Source organism: Tripterygium wilfordii, chromosome 3 (genome assembly GCF_013401445.1).
Source record: "Tripterygium wilfordii isolate XIE 37 chromosome 3, ASM1340144v1, whole genome shotgun sequence".
Taxonomy (NCBI): domain Eukaryota; kingdom Viridiplantae; phylum Streptophyta; class Magnoliopsida; order Celastrales; family Celastraceae; genus Tripterygium; species Tripterygium wilfordii.
This window is the reverse complement of record NC_052234.1, coordinates 13425753-13445093: the sequence shown is the minus strand read 5'-3', so window position 1 is coordinate 13445093 and position 19341 is coordinate 13425753. Positions and strand designations below refer to the sequence as shown.

General features: G+C 38.7%; 3 protein-coding genes, 1 long non-coding RNA gene and 1 other non-coding gene across 6 annotated transcripts; 2 read left to right on the top strand and 3 right to left on the bottom strand.

Moving 5' to 3' along the window:
• Positions 1-320: 320 nt before the first annotated feature.
• Positions 321-2353, bottom strand: LOC119987382. Its single transcript, XR_005465442.1, has 2 exons — positions 1502-2353; positions 321-608 (listed from the first exon to the last, which is right to left on the bottom strand). It is a non-coding gene; the product is annotated as an uncharacterized LOC119987382 (long non-coding RNA).
• A 2255-nt stretch (positions 2354-4608) lies between these two features.
• On the top strand, positions 4609-6445 carry LOC119987217 (aldehyde oxidase GLOX). Its single transcript, XM_038832064.1, has one exon. It carries the CDS (start codon positions 4748-4750, stop codon positions 6374-6376), a length of 1629 nt encoding a protein of 542 aa, XP_038687992.1. The 5' UTR covers positions 4609-4747; the 3' UTR covers positions 6377-6445.
• A 123-nt stretch (positions 6446-6568) lies between these two features.
• Positions 6569-9624, bottom strand: LOC119987211 (protein NRT1/ PTR FAMILY 5.6-like). The gene is made up of 4 exons (XM_038832049.1): positions 9390-9624; positions 8275-8492; positions 7637-8184; positions 6569-7545 (listed from the first exon to the last, which is right to left on the bottom strand). Exons 1-4 carry the CDS (start codon positions 9523-9525, stop codon positions 6684-6686), a joined length of 1764 nt encoding a protein of 587 aa, XP_038687977.1. The 5' UTR covers positions 9526-9624; the 3' UTR covers positions 6569-6683.
• Positions 9625-14614: 4990 nt separating this feature from the next.
• LOC119985510 (translation initiation factor IF-2) lies at positions 14615-17923 on the bottom strand. 2 transcript variants are annotated; one of them, XM_038829801.1, is made up of 2 exons: positions 16323-17923; positions 14615-15066 (listed from the first exon to the last, which is right to left on the bottom strand). In XM_038829801.1, exon 1 carries the CDS (start codon positions 17866-17868, stop codon positions 16528-16530), a length of 1341 nt encoding a protein of 446 aa, XP_038685729.1. In that variant the 5' UTR covers positions 17869-17923; the 3' UTR covers positions 14615-15066; positions 16323-16527. The 2 variants fall into 2 exon arrangements, with proteins under 2 accessions (XP_038685729.1, XP_038685733.1); XM_038829805.1 differs by having other exon boundaries at positions 14615-14987.
• A 201-nt stretch (positions 17924-18124) lies between these two features.
• On the top strand, positions 18125-18195 carry TRNAG-GCC. Its single transcript has one exon. It is a non-coding gene; the product is annotated as a tRNA-Gly (tRNA).
• Positions 18196-19341: the final 1146 nt, after the last annotated feature.

Genomic DNA, 19341 nt, shown 5'->3' with positions numbered 1-19341 from the left:
TGCCACCCATGTGTGGCAGTTATTAGCCTTCAGAATAGCATATGTTTCATCCAAAGGTTACAGACAAACAAACCAAAATTTTAAACTTCTAGGATATCTTACATTTCTTCAAAGACAGAACCGGAATTCAAAAGGCTCCAATTTCTCAGTCATCCTTTATCAGATGTTTCACGTTTGGCACTACAACAGCCACTAGGGTTATTTAGTTTCAAATGCCTAAAACACACGAGATAAACTTGGTCAAATTTCAATCCTTTGATTTCTTTTTATTACTTGCTTGCTGGGAATATTATTTTCGTCCCACCAGAACACATTCGAGAAAACGTAAAACCTGGAATGTGTTAAAATAATAGTATCAAGCAAATATAATTCAAATCCAAAACATGTAACATGCAATCCAAGAGATGCAAAACCATATGAGACTTGCAAAATTCAGTAAAATGCACTTGCAACTAGACAACAAAGCACATTCATATTTCAGAGACAGTCAACAAAACTATTAGAAAGGGATATCAAAGAATGAAATCACCAAAAAGTTGCTAAGGATAACAACTCACAGATGAGAATCGCCTACTTTGCAATGCTGAAGTATCGCAAACATCAGCTGCCTGCACAGAGCAATGTCAGTAAAGTATTTGAATTTGAAATTTGATCTAAGTTAATGCATGTGGGCATATAGTAACACAATAGAAAAGATTATCCCACTATCTGGTTTCTACTTTAGCCACAATCCTGACATTATGGGCTAGTTTGGTAGAGCATTTGCGAAGTAGCAGATATTCTAGCAGAAATGGTGGTAGCAGAAATGTTGGACAATTTTAGTAGCAGATATGCTGCTTGAATGTTGGGTAGGTGTTTGGTTGAACTTTTACTATTAACATTTGTGTTGTGTAGCATATTGGATAAATTACGTGCAAGGGTATTAGACATTTTAATTGTATACCTGTATACAAACATACAAATTTTATAAAATCAATAAATGTATTTAAATTAATTGAAGAAAATAATAAATTATAAAATAATTAATAAATTACCAAGTTAATTAAATTTAATTAATACATTATTTGGAAAGGGTATACATTATTTGGTAAGTTATTTAAATTTTATTAGGTCATCCAGTGGTATATTTGGTAAATCAACAATATACTGGGGGCAAGATTGGAAAAAACTGGGTAAAAATTGTAAAATTGTTTTTTGATGGAGCATTTCACAAAGTAGTATAAATGCTATAAAAAATTGTCTCGGAATATGTGTCATAAATTGTTGTTTGGTTGACATGGAGCATATATACTAGCAAGTAGTATAAATGCTCCAAAAAATGCTGATCCAAACGGGCCCTATGAATATGTCTACTTCTCACCATTACTGCACGTGCTACTCCACAACAAAGCACATTCAGAGACAGTCGAGAAACGTATTAAAAAGGGATAGCAAAGCATGCAATACTCACAGGGGACTGAACAATTGCTAAGAATAAAAATCACCTATGAGAATGGCATACTTTGCAATAAGTATCGTACGCATCAGCTACCAGCACAGGGGAGACATCCAAGTAATCAAATCTGAAAATCAATCAACACAGTTAAAGCAAGTGGGCATATAGTAATATCATAAAAAAGTACATACTTATTATTGACTTATTTCAAAAACTACGCTGAACTTCCAATGGCCCAATCTTCGTATTTAGAAATTTCCCATCCAACCTCTGCTATTTATGTGACAGTGACACAGTAGCAGAGCTTTATATGACAAAACACAACAATATCTATCCATAGGATCTTTACGGCAGTATACAAAATGTTCCTGTGAATGAAAAGAAATGGTTGAAATGATCCTATTTCTTAGAACTAGAACCAGAATCCAAAAGAATGTAAACACTTGATTATCAAGCTTAAACAAAGCATTTCAAAATATATCATCAATACAAAATTCTCCTTAATAAGAAAACGATATAACTAAGGGTAGGCACACCAAACTCATTCTTGAATCCAGAACATATACTCTGTTAGACGAATATAGTGTCAATCTAAAGCTGAATCAAGAACATATTCATCAATGATATAGTACAACTTTCAAGAATAACATTCATGATTGAATTTTGTCCATCCTGCAAACATGGAACATAACGGCTAAAGATTGTGATATTTCAACATGCATAACATGAATTGATCCAATAAAAATCTTAGAAATGGCATTTGCCAATCACCAACCAGAGACTCAATTGGTTGACTTGCAATTATTAGTCAGTTCATCATCTAATGAGATAGATTTATATGTACTAAAGTTACATAATCAGCTAGATCAGAGCAGCCAAAAAAGGAACATACCAAATGCAGACTCAAGCTATCAGAGGCTTAGATTCTATTTTATCCTGGAACCACAAAATAAAATGCACTAATATATATATTCAACTACCATATCAGGAAATAATAATCAGATTCTTAGAAATGGTATTTGCTAAAGCTAATTTGCCAAACACAGACGAAATTTGGTGAAATTGAAATTATTACTTTATTAGAACACTGAAAATTGTGTGGTTGATTATTTTAGTAAAATGAAAATAGTGTTAAATAAGAGAGCTAATAATTCGTTTTACTGATTTTAAGTCAAACTCTACTTGTATTAGAGAAAAACCTAACACAGAGAAATTGGACAGGAGATATACCTTCTGAGTGAGCTAGCAACGAGGCAGACGAAGATGGAAGGAGAGAGAGATGAGCAGGCTTGCCACTTATCTTCCTTGGACTGCGAGGGTTGCGATGCGAGAACGAGAGAGAGAGAGAGAGGATTTGCAGTTGAAACTTCCGATGCGATTATGCAAAAAAGAGATCGAGAAGGGAGGATGCGTATGATGCACGAGATCCAAATCACAGAAAGTAGAGTGATACTTTGGCTGATTTTCAGTCAAAATCAACTCATATATTAGAGCAAAGGCTAACTAAGAGAAATTAGACAAGAGAGATAACTTCAGAGTGAGCTGGGAACGAAGCAGACGAAGAAAGAAGGGGAGAGAGATATGAGCAGACTCGTCACTTCTAGCTTCCCTTGCCTGCAAGATTTGCGATGAGAGAACCAGATAGTGATATTTCAAGTCGAAACATCTGATGAGATTATGCGAGGGGATGGGCGTCCAGAGCGGGAGAAATAGATCGAGAAGGGAGAGTGCGCGAGATCCTAATCACAGAAAATAGGTTGGGAATTTGGTTGATCTCAGTCAAAATCAACTCATACATTAGAGCAAACCCTAAGCTAGATAAATCGGAAGAGAGAAATACCTTCAGAGTGGAAAATGGGAGAACGAAAATAGCAGTCTCGCCACTGCTATCTTCCTTTGACTGGGAGATTTGCGATGAGAGGTCTAACGAGAGGAATTTGAATTCGTAACCTCTGATCGATTATGCGTGGAGATGGCGGTTCGAGCGCGGGAAAAGGAAATGGAGAGGAGAGAGAGGGCGGGAAAGCCTAATCCTGGGAAAATATGGTGAAAAGAAACGACATCGTTCATAAGGACCGCCTCACGCAATTATTGTTGTGCAACGGCGGTTACTAAAGGACGTAATGGAGCCGAAACCCAATAGGCCTGGGCCCAAAATGACTAACCGAGAGTGAATTTGATGTATTTGGACTTGTGGGCTCAACTTCGAGCCCAGGTTACCAGGTAATGAAAGCCCCGATTGAACTGCGGTTCTTAATCCTTATCGAGTCACAAATTGAGCACCTCCTGTTGCTTACTTTCCATCATTTATGCTTTGATTCAAAGTTCCCATTAAAGTTCCAACTATAGAGACTATAATAGGTTGGAATGATCTTTTTGCATTATGTGGAATTAAAAATTTCTCACTTTTCTCATTGTGTATGGCTGGCATAATCCGGATTTGGCTGTCGTTAAAAAGAATCACCAAAAGTCCTTTTTCAGTTGTCAAAGCTTTTATTAGCCCATGACAATAAATCATTAATATACCATTACCATACCAGTGCATATGGGACATATATAGCTTACCGGCTAGGTATTTCAGGTTCACCCTATGTTGCATTATGAGCACGCTCAAAAATTTAGAAAAAACTTTAATCACATCTCAATATTTTATAATGACACCCCAATTTAAGTTGACTACTTTAATTTGGTCATTTTTTAGTCATCAGCTCATAACACCCCACCCTCCAACAAAAGTTCTGCCTTCATCGCAGCTATTCACAGCACTCACACGCCTTGCTGATTTTAAGTTGATTTTACTTTGATTAAAGTTTTCCCAAGAACTTTCTTTCTACATGACCATGGTAAGTTAACCATGCGAACCAGATAGAAAGGAGTGGGTCAAGACAAAACAACCACGTGGGGTTCCACTTTCTTCGTCCCTATTACACTTGCTGGACTTTGTCTTCCTATTCACGCCAGCCACCTTCAGTGTACTTCTGCAATTTCTTCTGTAGCTACAGATATGAACCATTTCGCCACGTGTCAGTAAGAGGGGTCAAGAGTCGACACTCGTCTCCTTGGACCCACTTTTTTGTGCCGTTACGGTTGAACTTAAATCCTTCAGTCTTCACCTTCACGATCAAGGCTACAGAATAAGAGAATCAAATCGTAACGTACTTTTATTTTTAGCATCCACTGCCCTCGTTAATTATCATTTTTTTTTTATCTTATCGTGGACCTTCACTTGCTAGTCGTAGTATAATTCCTTTAGAAGCTTCAACACTAACACACAGAGTGACAGACATCACTGTACTCTAAACTCTCTCGCTAATGGCTTGTCTTCCTTTCCAGAGGCTGCTAGTTCTCTTCACTTTCAATTCAATCATAGTTTTACAGAGAACCATCATATATGCAATTGCTCAGTTGCCTGGCACGTGGCAGCTTCTGGTCCCAAATGCCGGAATTTCGTCCATGCACACGGCGGTGACCAGATTCAACACGGTGGTCCTTCTAGACAGGACCAACATCGGGCCATCCCGAAGGATGCTACGAAAGGGCCACTGCCGCAACGACCCAAGCGACGCCTTTCTGAAACACGATTGCTACGCCCACTCCATCGTTTTCGACTTACAAACCAATCAAATTCGTCCACTCATGATCCTTACCGACACATGGTGCTCCTCGGGTCAATTCCTCCCCGATGGAACCTTAATGCAAACGGGTGGGGACTTGGACGGGTTCAGGAAGATCCGGAAATTTGAACCTTGCGAACCAAACGGGTCTTGCGATTGGGTGGAGCTCCAAGATGTGGAATTAGGAAACGGCAGATGGTACGCCACAAACCAGATACTGCCGGACGGTTCGGTGATTATTGTAGGCGGGAGAGGAACCAATACGGTCGAGTATTATCCGCCGAGAACTAACGGCCCGGTTCCTTTCCCCTTCCTTGCTGACGTGGAGGATAATCAGATGGACAATTTGTACCCTTATGTTCATCTCCTGCCCAGCGGTCACCTCTTCATTTTCGCTAACAACAAGGCAGTTATGTATGATCCCCAAACCAATCAAATCGTCAGAGATTATCCAATCCTCGACGGAGGCCCACGGAACTACCCGTCAGCAGGTTCCTCCGCTATGCTGTCACTGGAGGGAGACTATTCAACGGCTGTGGTTGTCATCTGCGGTGGGGCCCCATACGGTGCGTTTATCGAGAGAAGCACCAATACCCCGGCTCACGGTAGTTGCGGCCGTATCGTTGCAACCTCACCTAACCCGGAATGGGAGATGGAGGACATGCCATATGGGAGGATAATGGGGGACATGGTAATGTTACCCACCGGTGAAGTGTTAATTATCAATGGAGCCCAAGCAGGGACTCAAGGCTTCGAGTTGGCATCAAATCCTTGCTTATTCCCAGTCCTGTACAGACCAGATCAACCGGTTGGGTTACGGTTCATGACACTAACCCCAGGAACTATACCTAGGTTGTACCACTCTACAGCTAACCTGTTACCGGACGGGCGGGTATTGATTGCGGGCAGCAATCCACATTATTTCTACAAAATCAATGCAGAATTTCCCACAGAATTACGCATCGAAGCGTTTTCACCCGAATATTTATCATCTGATCGGGCTAATATCCGACCCGTTATAGAGGAAATTCCGGAGACGGTACGGTACGGAGAGGTTTTCAATGTAATTGCGTCGGTGGCGCTGCCTGTGGTGGGTATAATGGAGGTGAATTTGGGGAACGCGCCATTCGCAACACATTCATTCTCACAAGGTCAGAGGCTGGTCAAATTGACCGTTACGCCCTCGGTGCCTAATGGCGACGGCCGGTATAGAATAGGATGTACGCCGCCGAGGAATGGGGCGGTTGCTCCACCGGGTTATTACATGGCCTTCGTGGTCAATAATGGAGTGCCAAGTGTCGCACGCTGGGTACAATTGGTGTCTTAAATGTGTAATTTAGTTGCATTTTCAACTTCTGTTTCAAGTGTTAATAATACATAATTATTCAACTGGATTATTGGAAAGGCTAATGATTATGTGCCATTAAAATCATCTAATCTCTCTGTTAAACAACGGCTACTTGCTCTGTTTAGCCAAATAAAGAAGCATGATGAAGGAAGAAATCTGGGAAACACAAGAGACAAGAAACCGACATCTTTTACATGAAAAAGCTTTGAATAATTTTTGATTAAGCACTAATATGTTTCACACACTAACTACAATCTTATTGATATGATAGTGATTTGCATAAGCTTCAAGCCATTGAAGCATCCCTGTCACCTTCATAGCAATCAGCGACTGCCACACTCTGCACGTTCTTGTAAGAATATCGTCGAGCTATTGGCACATAGACGCAGAGATTGACTGCAGCAATACCAGCTAATAGCCAGTAAAAATTGTCTAAGCGACTAGTATTCAAATCCTTCCCAAACCAACTCTGGCCACTCTTTTCAGTGATCCGATCAACAACAGTTATCAAGAGACTGCTAAGGAAATTTCCGGCCCCAATCACACTAAGGTAGAAGGCAATGCCTAAGCTTCTCATCGAATCGGGAACTTGGTCATAGAAGTACTCTTGCAAGCCAATTAGAGTAAACCCATCTGCCACACCGATAATGATAAACTGTGGAGCCAACCAGAAGACACTCATGGAACTTGAGCCTGTTTTGGGATTCTTTGAAACTACATTTAGTCTCTTTTTCTCTACCAAAGCCGCAACGATCATGGCAGTGATTGAGAAGAGCATTCCAATTCCAATCCTTTGGAGAATTTTGATTCCTCGTTCGTTCCCCGTTAATTTTCTCAGAAATGGTACTAAGAGTTTTTCATAAATGGTGACAGAAGTGATCATTGCAATGGCGGCCAGAGCGAAGATTGAAGCAGGGGGAAGCAGGAAATCATTACCGATCTTTCGATTCAGAGTGGTGCCTTGTTTGATGAAGAATGTAGAGCCTTGTGCCACACAAATTCCAAATGGTAAAGTACCAAGCCATATTGGGATCATGTTGAGAATAAGCTTCATTTCCTCCACTCTTGTCACTGTTGAGAGTCTCCATGGACTCTGTTTCTCAATCGAGCTTCCCTTCTCTTCTATTACAGCCGCTTTGTCTAGAAACCTGATACGCATAACATAGCATCACATCTTAGGATTCTATAATAGTACGTACTACGTAGTGTGTTCAAATTTGTACTTAGTTTTTTGCTTACTTGAGATTATCAGTGTGGCAAAGAAGCCTTCCTTGTGTTTTATGTGACTTGTGAACTTCATGTAATTCATCCGGACTGGAAGGATAAGGCAATTTTCTTTTTGCAACGGCAGCTACAAGAACCTGAAGCAGTGGTGTTAAAGGGCTTCCCGTTGGCTTTCGGTATCGGTAAATTGGCCTTCCGACAACAAAGATAATCAGTGAAATAGCCATCACTGTGGTTAAAATCATGTCTGCGACGCCCCAGCTCGCATGGTCTTGCACATAAACTATTACAGTCACACCAAGTAGAAGTCCTGCACATAGTCCAATGTTCCACCAATTGAAGAACGACATCTTTTTCTTCCTCTCTTCCGGGTGACTTTCGTCGAACTGATCTGCTCCAAAACTCTCCAAAGAAGGTTTATGCCCTCCAGTTCCTACAGAGATCAAGTAGATTGCAAGGAAGAAAACAATTTCATGAACCTTCCTCGGTTCATGACAAACACCACCACCATCACAAGGCTTTAAGCTCGGTACAAACCGTGACATTGTTAACAGAATCAAACCCTGTTTCCAACATTAACAAACAGAGAGAAGATTATCAATCAAAAGCAAATTGAACATAATCTTTGAGAGTTGAAAAAGGAGATTAAGTACCATGAGATAGACAATTGACGAGAAAAGAACCGTTGAGAATCGACCCAAGTAAGCATCGGCTACGAAACCACCGATTAGGGGAATCAATGTAGTGACACCAGCCCAGTAGTTGACGTGCTTTGCTGCCGACTTGAGGTCTTCGTGCATCACTTTGGTCAGGTAAATGATTAAGCTAGTCGCTATTCCAAAGTAACTCAGCCTCTCACTGAACTCGATTGCTGTTCAAGCACAATATCATAGTTAGTCACCAATACTCAATTACAGAGCTCACAAAAACAAGGAAAAAGGAACCCTAATCACAGGTCTGAAGCTTTATATCCTGTATTTCTATGTAAATGATAGTCTTTTCAGTTTTCATTTGGTGAAACTGCTACTATTAAAGCAGCAGAACTGCAGAAGAGATTCAAAGTGGGCCGTTTTGTGGATATTGGGCAGCTTCTTATGTAAGCCCAAAAAGTGAAAGCTCTAGGGCCATATACCAATAAAGGCCCACATGTCAACATCAAGGCCTGGGAGCCCTTAACTTTGATGGATGATTCAAAGCTCTCTCTATAAACAGTTAAACACCACTAGTTTCACATGTAGTGTCCACCCTATTGACGAACGAATGATACCCGTAGCTTGAAAGCTACAAAAGGATTATCAAAAACAATAAAGTCATTTTGATTCGTTCTTTCATCCACCATCTCTCCATAGAATAGGCATCTCATATATGTAGATATATGTGTCAACACCAAAAATTCAGGTCAGATTGGAATAATTCAACCACCGCTTGATTTATAAGTAAATTTTCATTCACTCTCACAAAACCAAGATTTTTTTTGAGCTTAAATATCCTAGGCAACGACTCAAAAAAACAAAGTCGTGCGGGTTTCACAATGAGCTAGCAAACTCAAAGTGGATAATATTGTTGATGTGAGAGTGGGTATTTAGTTTCAGCCTTTCAGGTTACGGATGCAGAGTACTCTGTTTGACTATGTAACTCGACAGGTATGGCGGTGGAAACAGAAGAAAGCATTGACGGAGAAGCATAAGTAGAGATAGATGGTGAGAAGAGAAAACAAAAGGGTAGTTCGTAGATTTTCACTGGTAAGTTATTTTTCGTAGTGACTTACCAATGATAAAGAGTGAGGATTTCCATACACCAGTGGAAGCTCGAAGAGGAACTCTTCCTTTATGATCCAGAGAAGAATCACAAACCCATTTCTCCTCATCACTCTCTATTGCTACAGCTCCCTTTTCTATCTCCATAATATGACCTTCAATAGGTAATTTGATAGGTTTTATGCCTAAAGGGAATGAATGCTGCAACAAGTGGTGATCGTTGTTTTGGTTGTGGAGATAATGCTTTGGTTCGCACCTCTTTATATAGGAGGGGGAGAGGGAGGGATTTGCTTTGTTGACCCAAAAAGTTATGGTATTTGAGTTCTTTGAAGTATGTGATAGAGGATTTATCTAGACAAAGAAAAGGGGAAAGAAAAAGAAGACTTTTCACGAAAATAAAGAAAAATTTTCCATGACTATTGAATATATATATATCGGAAGTATTACACATCTATAAAATAAATATTCATAAACTTATATAAACTTGTAGCATGCCTATGTGGCTTTTTTAATAAAGTTTGTTTTTTTTTAAAATTTATGTGGCATGTCTATCTGGCTTGCCACATAAATTATGCAAGTTTATGGATGAAAAAATTATGGACATATAAAATATTGGTTATATATATATATAGGTGACTTTCATAGTTGTCTACAATATTTTACTGATGCTAGTTTAGAGATCAGAGATTAAAATATTACCGCATTATAAGATTGATGGATTCGAGAGCTCCGTAATTCATGATTGACTCATATAACTATTATTAAATTAAGCAAATTGATAAATTTAGTAAAAGTTTAAATCATAACCATTGTTAATGGACCATTTACCTCTAATTGTTAAAATATTATATCTACCTTTCCGCCTACACTCAACAATTAATCACGTGATAATTTGTTTGGAGAAAAAAGAAGCCATATTGCTTGATATGTTGTAATCTAACCATATTGTATTTGGTTGAGCTTAATTTGTTTAACATAAACAAAATTAACTCAAGCTTATAATAAAGATCAACTTACAAATTCAAAATATACTAATTAAACTAGTCGAGAGACCGCGAAATGCGTGGGAAAAAGATGTAAAATTTAAGTTTTAGCAAATATTATGTATAAAAATTTAATTGTTTAAATGTATATTTTTATAGTAATAGCATTATAATAAAATTAGTATGGTAATATGTACAGAATCCAAATATAATTATCATAAAAATCACATAAAATTTATCTTTAATTTTTTAATAAATAAATATAAATATATTATTCGCTAATCATAGATGCTTAGTGGGGATCTTCCTAAAAGGTGAATAACCAAATTAATTTTTAGTTTCTTCATGTTTGTGGTGAGAACGTGATAGAGATCTTAACCCTAATTTTTTTAAGTAGGATTTTATAATTCAAATATTGACTAAACTCCATTATTTGAGACCACAGAAGCAAAGAGAAAAAGAGAGATTCAATAAATAGGGAGAATCACTAATGGTTATTAGTGGCTTAATTAATTATTACTAGGAGTCTACTCGAGTTCCTAATCAAAGAAGATGAGAATTAGCCAGGAGGAGGTTTTTAATATTAGCTTAAATTCTAAACCATGCACTAAGATGATAATAATGGGGGAAAATGTTAATTAAATGTAGTGGTAATTCAACTCAATCATCACACTCAAATCATGTGATGGGAATTGAATTTGATGGGTAGTGGTAGTAGTGGCTATGGTCGACGAAGAAGTGACTAACCATTCTTTTTTTAGGCTTCGTCATTAACATACCCCCAAAAGGCAAACTCACAACAATATATTTCAAGCCAAACCCTAATCATTTTCCCAATTTACAAGGTGACGATATCAAAATTACCCTCCACTAGAATCTTGACACATGGCACAAGTATCGAACTAGCACTTCAGCCGAGAAGCTGCATAGTCGAACCTCTGCCGTCGACCAAGGCATATCCAAGAAGAAGGAACTTAGGAGCTAGCCCACGTAAGACACAACACGTGAAAAGAGAATATCTCTGCAAGATCGAGATGTCCTTTTGGTATGAGGCCGAGCATCCCACCTCGGAAGCTTCGGTGATCGAACACCCAAGTAAACTCAGAGTCTTGAAGGATACCAACTCCGATCCATTTAGGAAAAAATAAAGATGAGATTCACCTTCCTGTAATCCGCCTAAGAATCAGAGAATAATATATTTATTTATACCAAAGTTAGAACTCTAAAACTCATATAAAAGGGGACATCAACGATCTTGAACCCTGCACTTTTAAGACTTTTAAGAGCTACTTAAGAGAGAGAACTCCAAGCACTCTCCATTGAAAGCATACTAACTTAAACGTGGGGAGGTCTCCCGAGAAAACACTCGGAGCCCGATCCAATTTGGACGTAATCAGAAGGCTTTTTTTGGACAAATATTGGGGAGCATTTGGAAGAAATGTTTTTCTTTTTTAGTGTTTTGATGTTACGAAACTCTTAATAATTCAATGAACCACGTGTTTTTTTCACTTGTAATTCACTTTCTTATTTCCTGGCAGGCTTGGCTTGTATTATATATGATTTGTTTATTGGCACACAAGAAGTGAGAGACTTGAAATTGATTTAGTCCCACTAATTAATACTTGTCAAACACATTTCATTTCTCTAACCAGTAATGGATGGATGGTTGTGTATTCTCATTTTTTGTGAATAATTGGTAAATACTAGATACTGTGGACATCATATATATATGATGTTCACACAACAAGAGAGCAACTTTGAAAGTCGTAAGAGTAGTCCTCTTTCAGGAACATGTTCGATCGCGGAGTTTATAAACTGAAGCATATTCACAACAGGGTATGTCGGTATGTGATGTGCCTGTCATGTTGGCTGGAGCTCGAAATGAAAAGAATAATTGAAGATAATGGGTTGTTGAGATGCTATTCTTTTCTTTCTTTCTTTTTTTTCTTTTCTTCTTTCTTTGACTGATAACGGTCCAGGCAATTAGTGAAAATTGCTGCATTTTTCACATTGTATATATAAAGCCCTATCATAACTTATATATGAGAAAAAAAGATAAAGCCAGGTAGCTATCAAAGAGTTGAGTTCATGTCAATTTTAGATCTTCCATAGATGCCTGTATTATAGTTGAAGATTTGCACTTGTACTTGTACATTTGTCGGAGTATAACCTAGAGATCACATGGTCAATTTGTGAAAATAATCTCTCGACATATTATTTGAGGGTAAGATATACGTATATTCTGTATGTCCCTGACCCCGCTTACTTGTACTCGAGAGTTGTGTGATTAGTAAGTTAGATCAATCATTTCAAGTCTAATCTGTACCCCATATTTTTCTACAGTTACCATAATTTTCATGTGAATTACATGGTTTAGTTAAACAAAAAGAGTAAATATATCCTCGTTTTGGCTGGGATTGAAACCAATTTCTTAGTCAAAAGACCACTCAATTCCAGATTGCTTCTTATCTTCACGATGCTTGAAAGAGCCAACTGTGCCAGTTTTTGGCTGCTGAGTCAGAACTGCCTTTATTATCTGAACAGCCTAAGAAGGAACGTGTGGAGTGCCTGACTTCATACATATCAACAATGATAACGAAAGCATGCAATCCTATCATCCATCCCTAATGATGCCAACTGTTGCTTATGCAAACAGAAAGCACCATGTCAACTCATTTATTTTCAACTATATTCTAGTGGAACTCGGACCAATCACTAGTCATGAATAAAATAATACAAGTGAGATCACCACTCAAATATATATAATATGTGAAATAAGTACTAAAAATAATTGTGAATTCCATATATATTATATATAACGGTCCACCATATCTATTATTCTTTATTTGCAATTCCTTTTTTAAGATCTGGGTTCTGGATACATCTCCTGATCTCCTACAACATGGGAATAATATAACTCCATATTTGACTCCCAAATGTAAAATTCTGAAATCATAAATCCAGTGCAGCAAGTCCCGCACCCACAACCAAACTGGTATAGGCTATTTGGTTATCAGCTTCGATCTCCACTGGGATCTATCTATCCATGTTTATCGTACTAAGTCTCGGCCCAACTTATTCCCGTTTGGTATCGTTCCCAATTACCCAAAAAAAAAAGTCACACACAAAATAAAAAACAAATAAAGAAAATCCAGAGCAGCAAGTGCTATGCCACAATGTATCCACCACAAGCAAGATAAGAGTCCCACCTCTACAAGCCAAAATTGTTGGAAAAAAAAAACAGCAGCAGACCTAACCCATTGTGGAAACAGAAGTGTTGCACATGCCACACAATAATCTCTTTCCCTCTTATCCTTTTGGACTGTCTCATCACTTAATCAACTACTAATCAACTACTAAGTGGCTTTTTTCAACGTTGACCTATGCTTCTCTACAATATACTGAATATAGGAAGCATAATTGTTCAATCGATGACATGATTGGCAAGTAGTTACCCATAATCCTGGCATTCTGTAAAATAGGGACACTTGAGCTAGGTCAATCCGCCAACACCATACATAAGCAAAGGCAGCAAATTGTTAAACATACTGATCGTCAAACAGGAAGCATAGTCCAGAAGTTTCACCCAATTATCAGCAGTAATAGTTGATAATAAAGCAATTTCAAAGCAGCCATATCATATATGAAACATGGAAAACAGTGACAAAACAAAAGAAGAAACATTTTAACGTCTCTGTTATGCCTTTATTTTCTCCTTTTTACTGAAGATAATTAGGCGTTGCTGTAATTTGTTCTAGCCATGAAATCATATGATTTGATAGGGGAAAAAGAGAAGGTGGCATCAAGAATTCAAACTTGTGATCAACAAGATACCATCATGATGACAATATATCTGAGAGTGCGAATCTGTAGAAACTCCACCATAAGTCAAACCGTGAACAGTATGTATGGCAGCAGTACAGTCAAACGACCCACTAGAATGGGTTTGAGTGGGCTGGAGAGGATGAGTGCAAGAGCCCAAAAATCACTCGTGCTTGAGGTGGAAAAAAGTTTAGATGAAAGGGTGTGTGTTGATTGCGTATACCTTCCACAAAGAGAAGCATGATAAAGGACTACAGTGTTTCCAAAACATAATTGCCTCACGTTAACTGCTTGATGATTGAACAATATTTCTTTCACATTTCAAAGTATCACTAGCAGGGATGGTGATACCATTTCAAGTGGAGAGAGACTCAATAAATCCATGGAAGATAAAGATGCAATGAAACACTCGTGTGGTGCAGAGACAATTGCAATACTACAATGGAACCATTTTGATAAGATCATATTCCAGGTGAAGTCTTACATAATTGGTCCATGTAATGCATAAGGTATGAAGAAGTACAGCCCACAAAAAATTCCATCTTCCTTCAGAAATCACGTGATAGAGTGCGACTTGTCGGTAAACCAGCAAGGGAGAGAAACAGATACTAACAGTAGCGAACCAGTACGTCAATTTCAAAGAAAATGTGGTTCCATTCAATAAGAGAAATCATGCCAATACCATACCAGCCGTCTTCATCATCAGAGGATATAAGGTTTCTCTCCACTAGAAGAGGTGTTGCCATTTCCTTTGTCTTGTCTAGAGTGCCCGAGAATCTTGTTCAACCCATTCAGACCTGATCTCTATTAACAGATAGGCAAAGGCGTCAATTGTCAACTATGTCATAGGTTTCCACTTTCCAGTTTCCGCATCAAAAAAATTCTAAAAGAAACAACAATCCAAAATAGCCTGTCACCATCTCTAAAAAGTTGAGAAAGACGCTACAATACCATGGAGCATTCAGTATACAGTTTTGCTTCAGTAACATTATTTTGCTAGAGGAATAACTCAAAAGTCAAAACTAAAATGATACAAAATTTCCAACCTCGCTATGCACCAAACTCTGAACATCTTCAACAGGATTATACCAGATATTGACAAAATACAGCATCTGACGCCTAATGGTGAGATGCTCTGCATCACGGTTCACAAATGAACAAGGCATCTGTAGTTCAGAAATTTCTTACTCATGGCAGAAATTAAGTGTATCATAGCTCACAATTCACAAATGCATGCCTTAACACCTCGTTATCTTCTTCTAACAGATGCTGCCTAGCTTACCTATCGGCAAAAGAAGTACCTAACTTCAATTCGTCAGATGAACTGTCAAAACACACTTAAATGGGTGACGAACCAAAAACATTAAGGTCTAGCAAACCAATAAGAAGCCCCATCTGAACTTTATGGTCAATTCAAACATATAGGTAAATTTCCAGAGAATCTTAAAGAGGATTACTCAATTTATACATCTCAAGAACACAAATTGGCTTTGGACTTTTACCCTTAAGCATCATAAGGTTAGCTCTAGAACCATCTTCAAACAATAATCACATGTTAACATCAACCAATATCATAGTAGAGAACAGTGCTGAAAAAACAGGAGAGTGTGTGCGTACATCTCAAGCAAATATTGGAGCCTTAGCCTGTTGTTTCTCAATCTAAAATGAAATATTGAAAAGTTTTAGCTGTTATGTCCTATAGAAACCTATTCATCCCACAATGTGAGAGTTGATTTGCATCAAAATGATAAACATTGTTTCAGGCCAACTCTTCAGTTTAATCAAAATGAAGAGACATCATGCAAACATGCAAAATATGTACTTCCAATACATGATACATATATGTGTGTGTTGGAAACAGAACTATATTTCATTAAGCATATCTACACCCAGTTCAGCACAAGGAATCCACTTTCTAGAAGAGATTGATGCATCATTACCATCCTCATGATTCGTTGTTGGAGCATTGAGTAATTTGCATTGCATTTATGATAAAGTACTGTAATGAGCAATAACAGAACCAAACTAACCACTAATAGGACCTTCATGACCTCTGTTATTTTGAGTGCATAGCATCATTGGATATACAAATTGCTAATACATATACATAGTAATTCTTAAATTAGTCATTATAGTTACCTCATCATATTCCCTTTTTGCTGGCTCATCCACCTCAATGCTTTATGTGAGACATTAAGTTGTCAAAACTTCCACTTAAATAATAAGCCAAAAGCAAGGTGAACATCACTTCTTTCTCATTTTGAAGTTTCTAAGTGCAACAAGTGCTTATACCTTTACAGTTGAGTCCAACCACCAAATGGATTGCTAAAACTCTATAGACAGTTCAAAATTCACCATTCTTTTCCCGGAACCCATAACTCCCATCTTGTTGCAAACTCATATCATAAAGTTCAGAATCAAATTTTCTTGAATTCCGCATACTACCATCATCCCTATTAATCTGTCTGACCCTGCCACTGTGCCTCACCTCAGTAACCCCTCTCTGTTTCCTATCAAGAGCAACAATTTGACCAGAATCCATACCACTCAAACCATTTCTAGCTTCCACGTTAGGGAACCTTCTTCTACTTTCATTCTTCATGTATCCACCACCATTTCTCTTCTCATTTCTTTCATCTCTGCTAACAGAGAAATTTCTTCTATCTCCACTCAAACCATTCCTAGCATCCACGTTAGGGGACCTTCTTCTACTTTCATTCTTCATGTATCCACCACCATTTCTCTTCTCATTTATTCCATCTCCGCTAACAGATAAATTTCTTCTATCTCCACTCAAACCATTCCTAGCATCCAACTTAGGGGACCTTCTTCTACTTTCATTCTTCATGTATCCACCACCATTTCTCTTCTCATTTCTTCCATCTCCGCTAACAAATAAATTTCTTCCATCTCCACTCAAACCATTCCTAGCATCCACATCAGGGGACCTTCTGCTACTTTCATTCTTCCTGTATCCACCACCATTTATCTTCTCATTTATTCCAACTCCCCTAACAGATAAATTCCTACCATCTAATTTGCTCTCCCTCTCGCTATCATTTTGACGGTCCGAATCCACAAGTCCCAGAACCTTACCATAAGGTTTCACACTATGCACAACCCCCTTGGGAAAAAACCTCGCCGAGGGAATCCCGTCGGGGGTTTCAAACAGCTGCGGTCCATCCCTCTCGGTCCACATATCGAACCCGCCAGGTTTTTGAAACCGGTCAGCTAGAACCTTGACCTGTTCATCAGCTCGCACTGAGAACAGTGCTGGCGCCTTCTCAACGACCTCCCAGGGCCTCTCGAGCTCCGAAACAGCGGCTTTCAGCTCAGCTCGCTTGCGCATCTCGTAGATTTGGCGCTCACGGGCGAGTCGGGCTTTAAGGAGCTGCTTGGCCTTCTTGGCCTGCATCCTTTTCCACTGCCACTTGGAGACTCCGCCCGGGTAGGTCCTGGGGCCGCCGCCCATGCGGATGATGGTGGTCCTCGAGGAGGTTTGGAGGGAGAGGTGAGAGAACTTCGTATGGAGAAAGAGAGGGGTCGTAGAGGAGAGGGTTTTGGAGAACGAGAGGAAGGGATTGCAGGTCGCGAATGACATCGACATTTTGGGGGATTGATGATTGTGGAGCGAATCGTAGCTTGTTCTTGACGAAGAGCAGAGATGGTAAGGAAAGTTGTTCATCACAAGTAATCATGGGCCTAACAGGGCTCAACATCTCTAACACGGCCCAATATAAAATAGCTAGAAGGCCTTTTTTTTCAGCAGAAGGAATCGTCGGGCCTTTTGGCCCGGTACTGGCCTCAAGGCCCTCAACAACAGCGGTGCTGTGGGCCTACTAATTTTGTCCGGCCTAATAAAATAGAGAGATTTTGGAACTTCTCCAAATAAAAATATATATAAATAATTATATTATATTATTAACTACCCTATCATCAAAGCACCAGTGGTCTAGTGGTAGAATAGTACCCTGCCACGGTACAGACCCGGGTTCGATTCCCGGCTGGTGCATTTTTTATTTTAGTTTGGGTTTGGAGCAATTTTTTTTTCCCAATTTCGGTTTGGAGCAAACTAATTGAGTAATAGTGAACTTTCATTCTATAATGTTGATTTGCGTCTAAATTAAATAAAAAATTGAACCCAACCATGCATTGCCAGTCCACTAATCATGTGCAAATCACCAACTTGTTACCCCACAGCGATTGACTATAGCAAATCGATGAGCTGTCAATGGATCTCCAGCAAACTAATCCTGTTTAATACCTAATTAATCACCTAACCAATGTAATCACAGTCCATTATTGAGAGACAGTAAACTGACTGCATACTTTCTTATTCAAATGCAACTCTGCTGTGTAGTATTTCCACTACAAAGAGCATCTGATATATATAATACAAGCTGGTGTTAAATGAATCCATGGACTTCCTCCTTATGTCTGGAGTTCGTGAAGCATCCTGCCGCAAATGTAGATAACAAGTTCCCATATCACATTGATTGATGTTTTTTTTTTTTCTTTCACTATGTGAAGCAAACTCCTCCTAAATCATACTGATAACTCACTTGCAGACATACATATATTCCTTAACCTCATTGTACATGCAACTCCTATATACTTATGATATTATTTAAGGTTATGAAACGCGTTGTTGTGTATCCTAGCTCCAATGCCATGTTAGAAAATCTTGTCCAAACACTACAAAACAATATTGTATGTTTTGGGCCAAATGTCTGTTTTTCTTGGATTGTCTCCGGTCATAAAAAAACCAGCAATAATAGAAAATGTATAACAAAATTAGGTGATACTTTATTAGGTCAAGATGTTTGCATGCAAGAGATATTACTAGCAGCTCTCTGAAGTAGACAACATTGTTAAGTTGTCTGCATGAAAAACCATGTCTATTCTTGTTCCATTGTTTTCTTTTGTTCCATGGTTCGATTCTTATTTTCAAGGTTATTCCAATATTCCTTGATTCAATTCAGAGGAAGAGTTTTTGCACACTCAAGAGTGGCATTGACTTCTTTTTAGTGAAGATGCTCTGCATTTATTAGTGAAGATGCTCTGCATTTATTGATGCAAACCAGCATCCAAGGCCCAACCCACGCCCACATACACATGAACCGGCTGTAACCAAGGCCTAGATCCAAGCCCAATCTCT

Bases quoted from the DNA above. Each gene is read 5' to 3' on its own strand.
- LOC119987217 (XM_038832064.1), top strand. From the start codon at position 4,748: ATGGCTTGTCTTCCTTTCCAGAGGCTGCTAGTTCTCTTCACTTTCAAT.
- LOC119987211 (XM_038832049.1), bottom strand. From the start codon at position 9,525: ATGGAGATAGAAAAGGGAGCTGTAGCAATAGAGAGTGATGAGGAGAAA. The intron at 8,493-9,389 runs GTAAGTCACTAC...GTGCTTGAACAG, and splicing joins ATCCTCACTCTTTATCATTG to CAATCGAGTTCAGTGAGAGG. The intron at 7,546-7,636 runs GTAAGCAAAAAA...TATGCGTATCAG, and splicing joins TGCCACACTGATAATCTCAA to GTTTCTAGACAAAGCGGCTG.
- LOC119985510 (XM_038829801.1), bottom strand. From the start codon at position 17,868: ATGAACAACTTTCCTTACCATCTCTGCTCTTCGTCAAGAACAAGCTAC.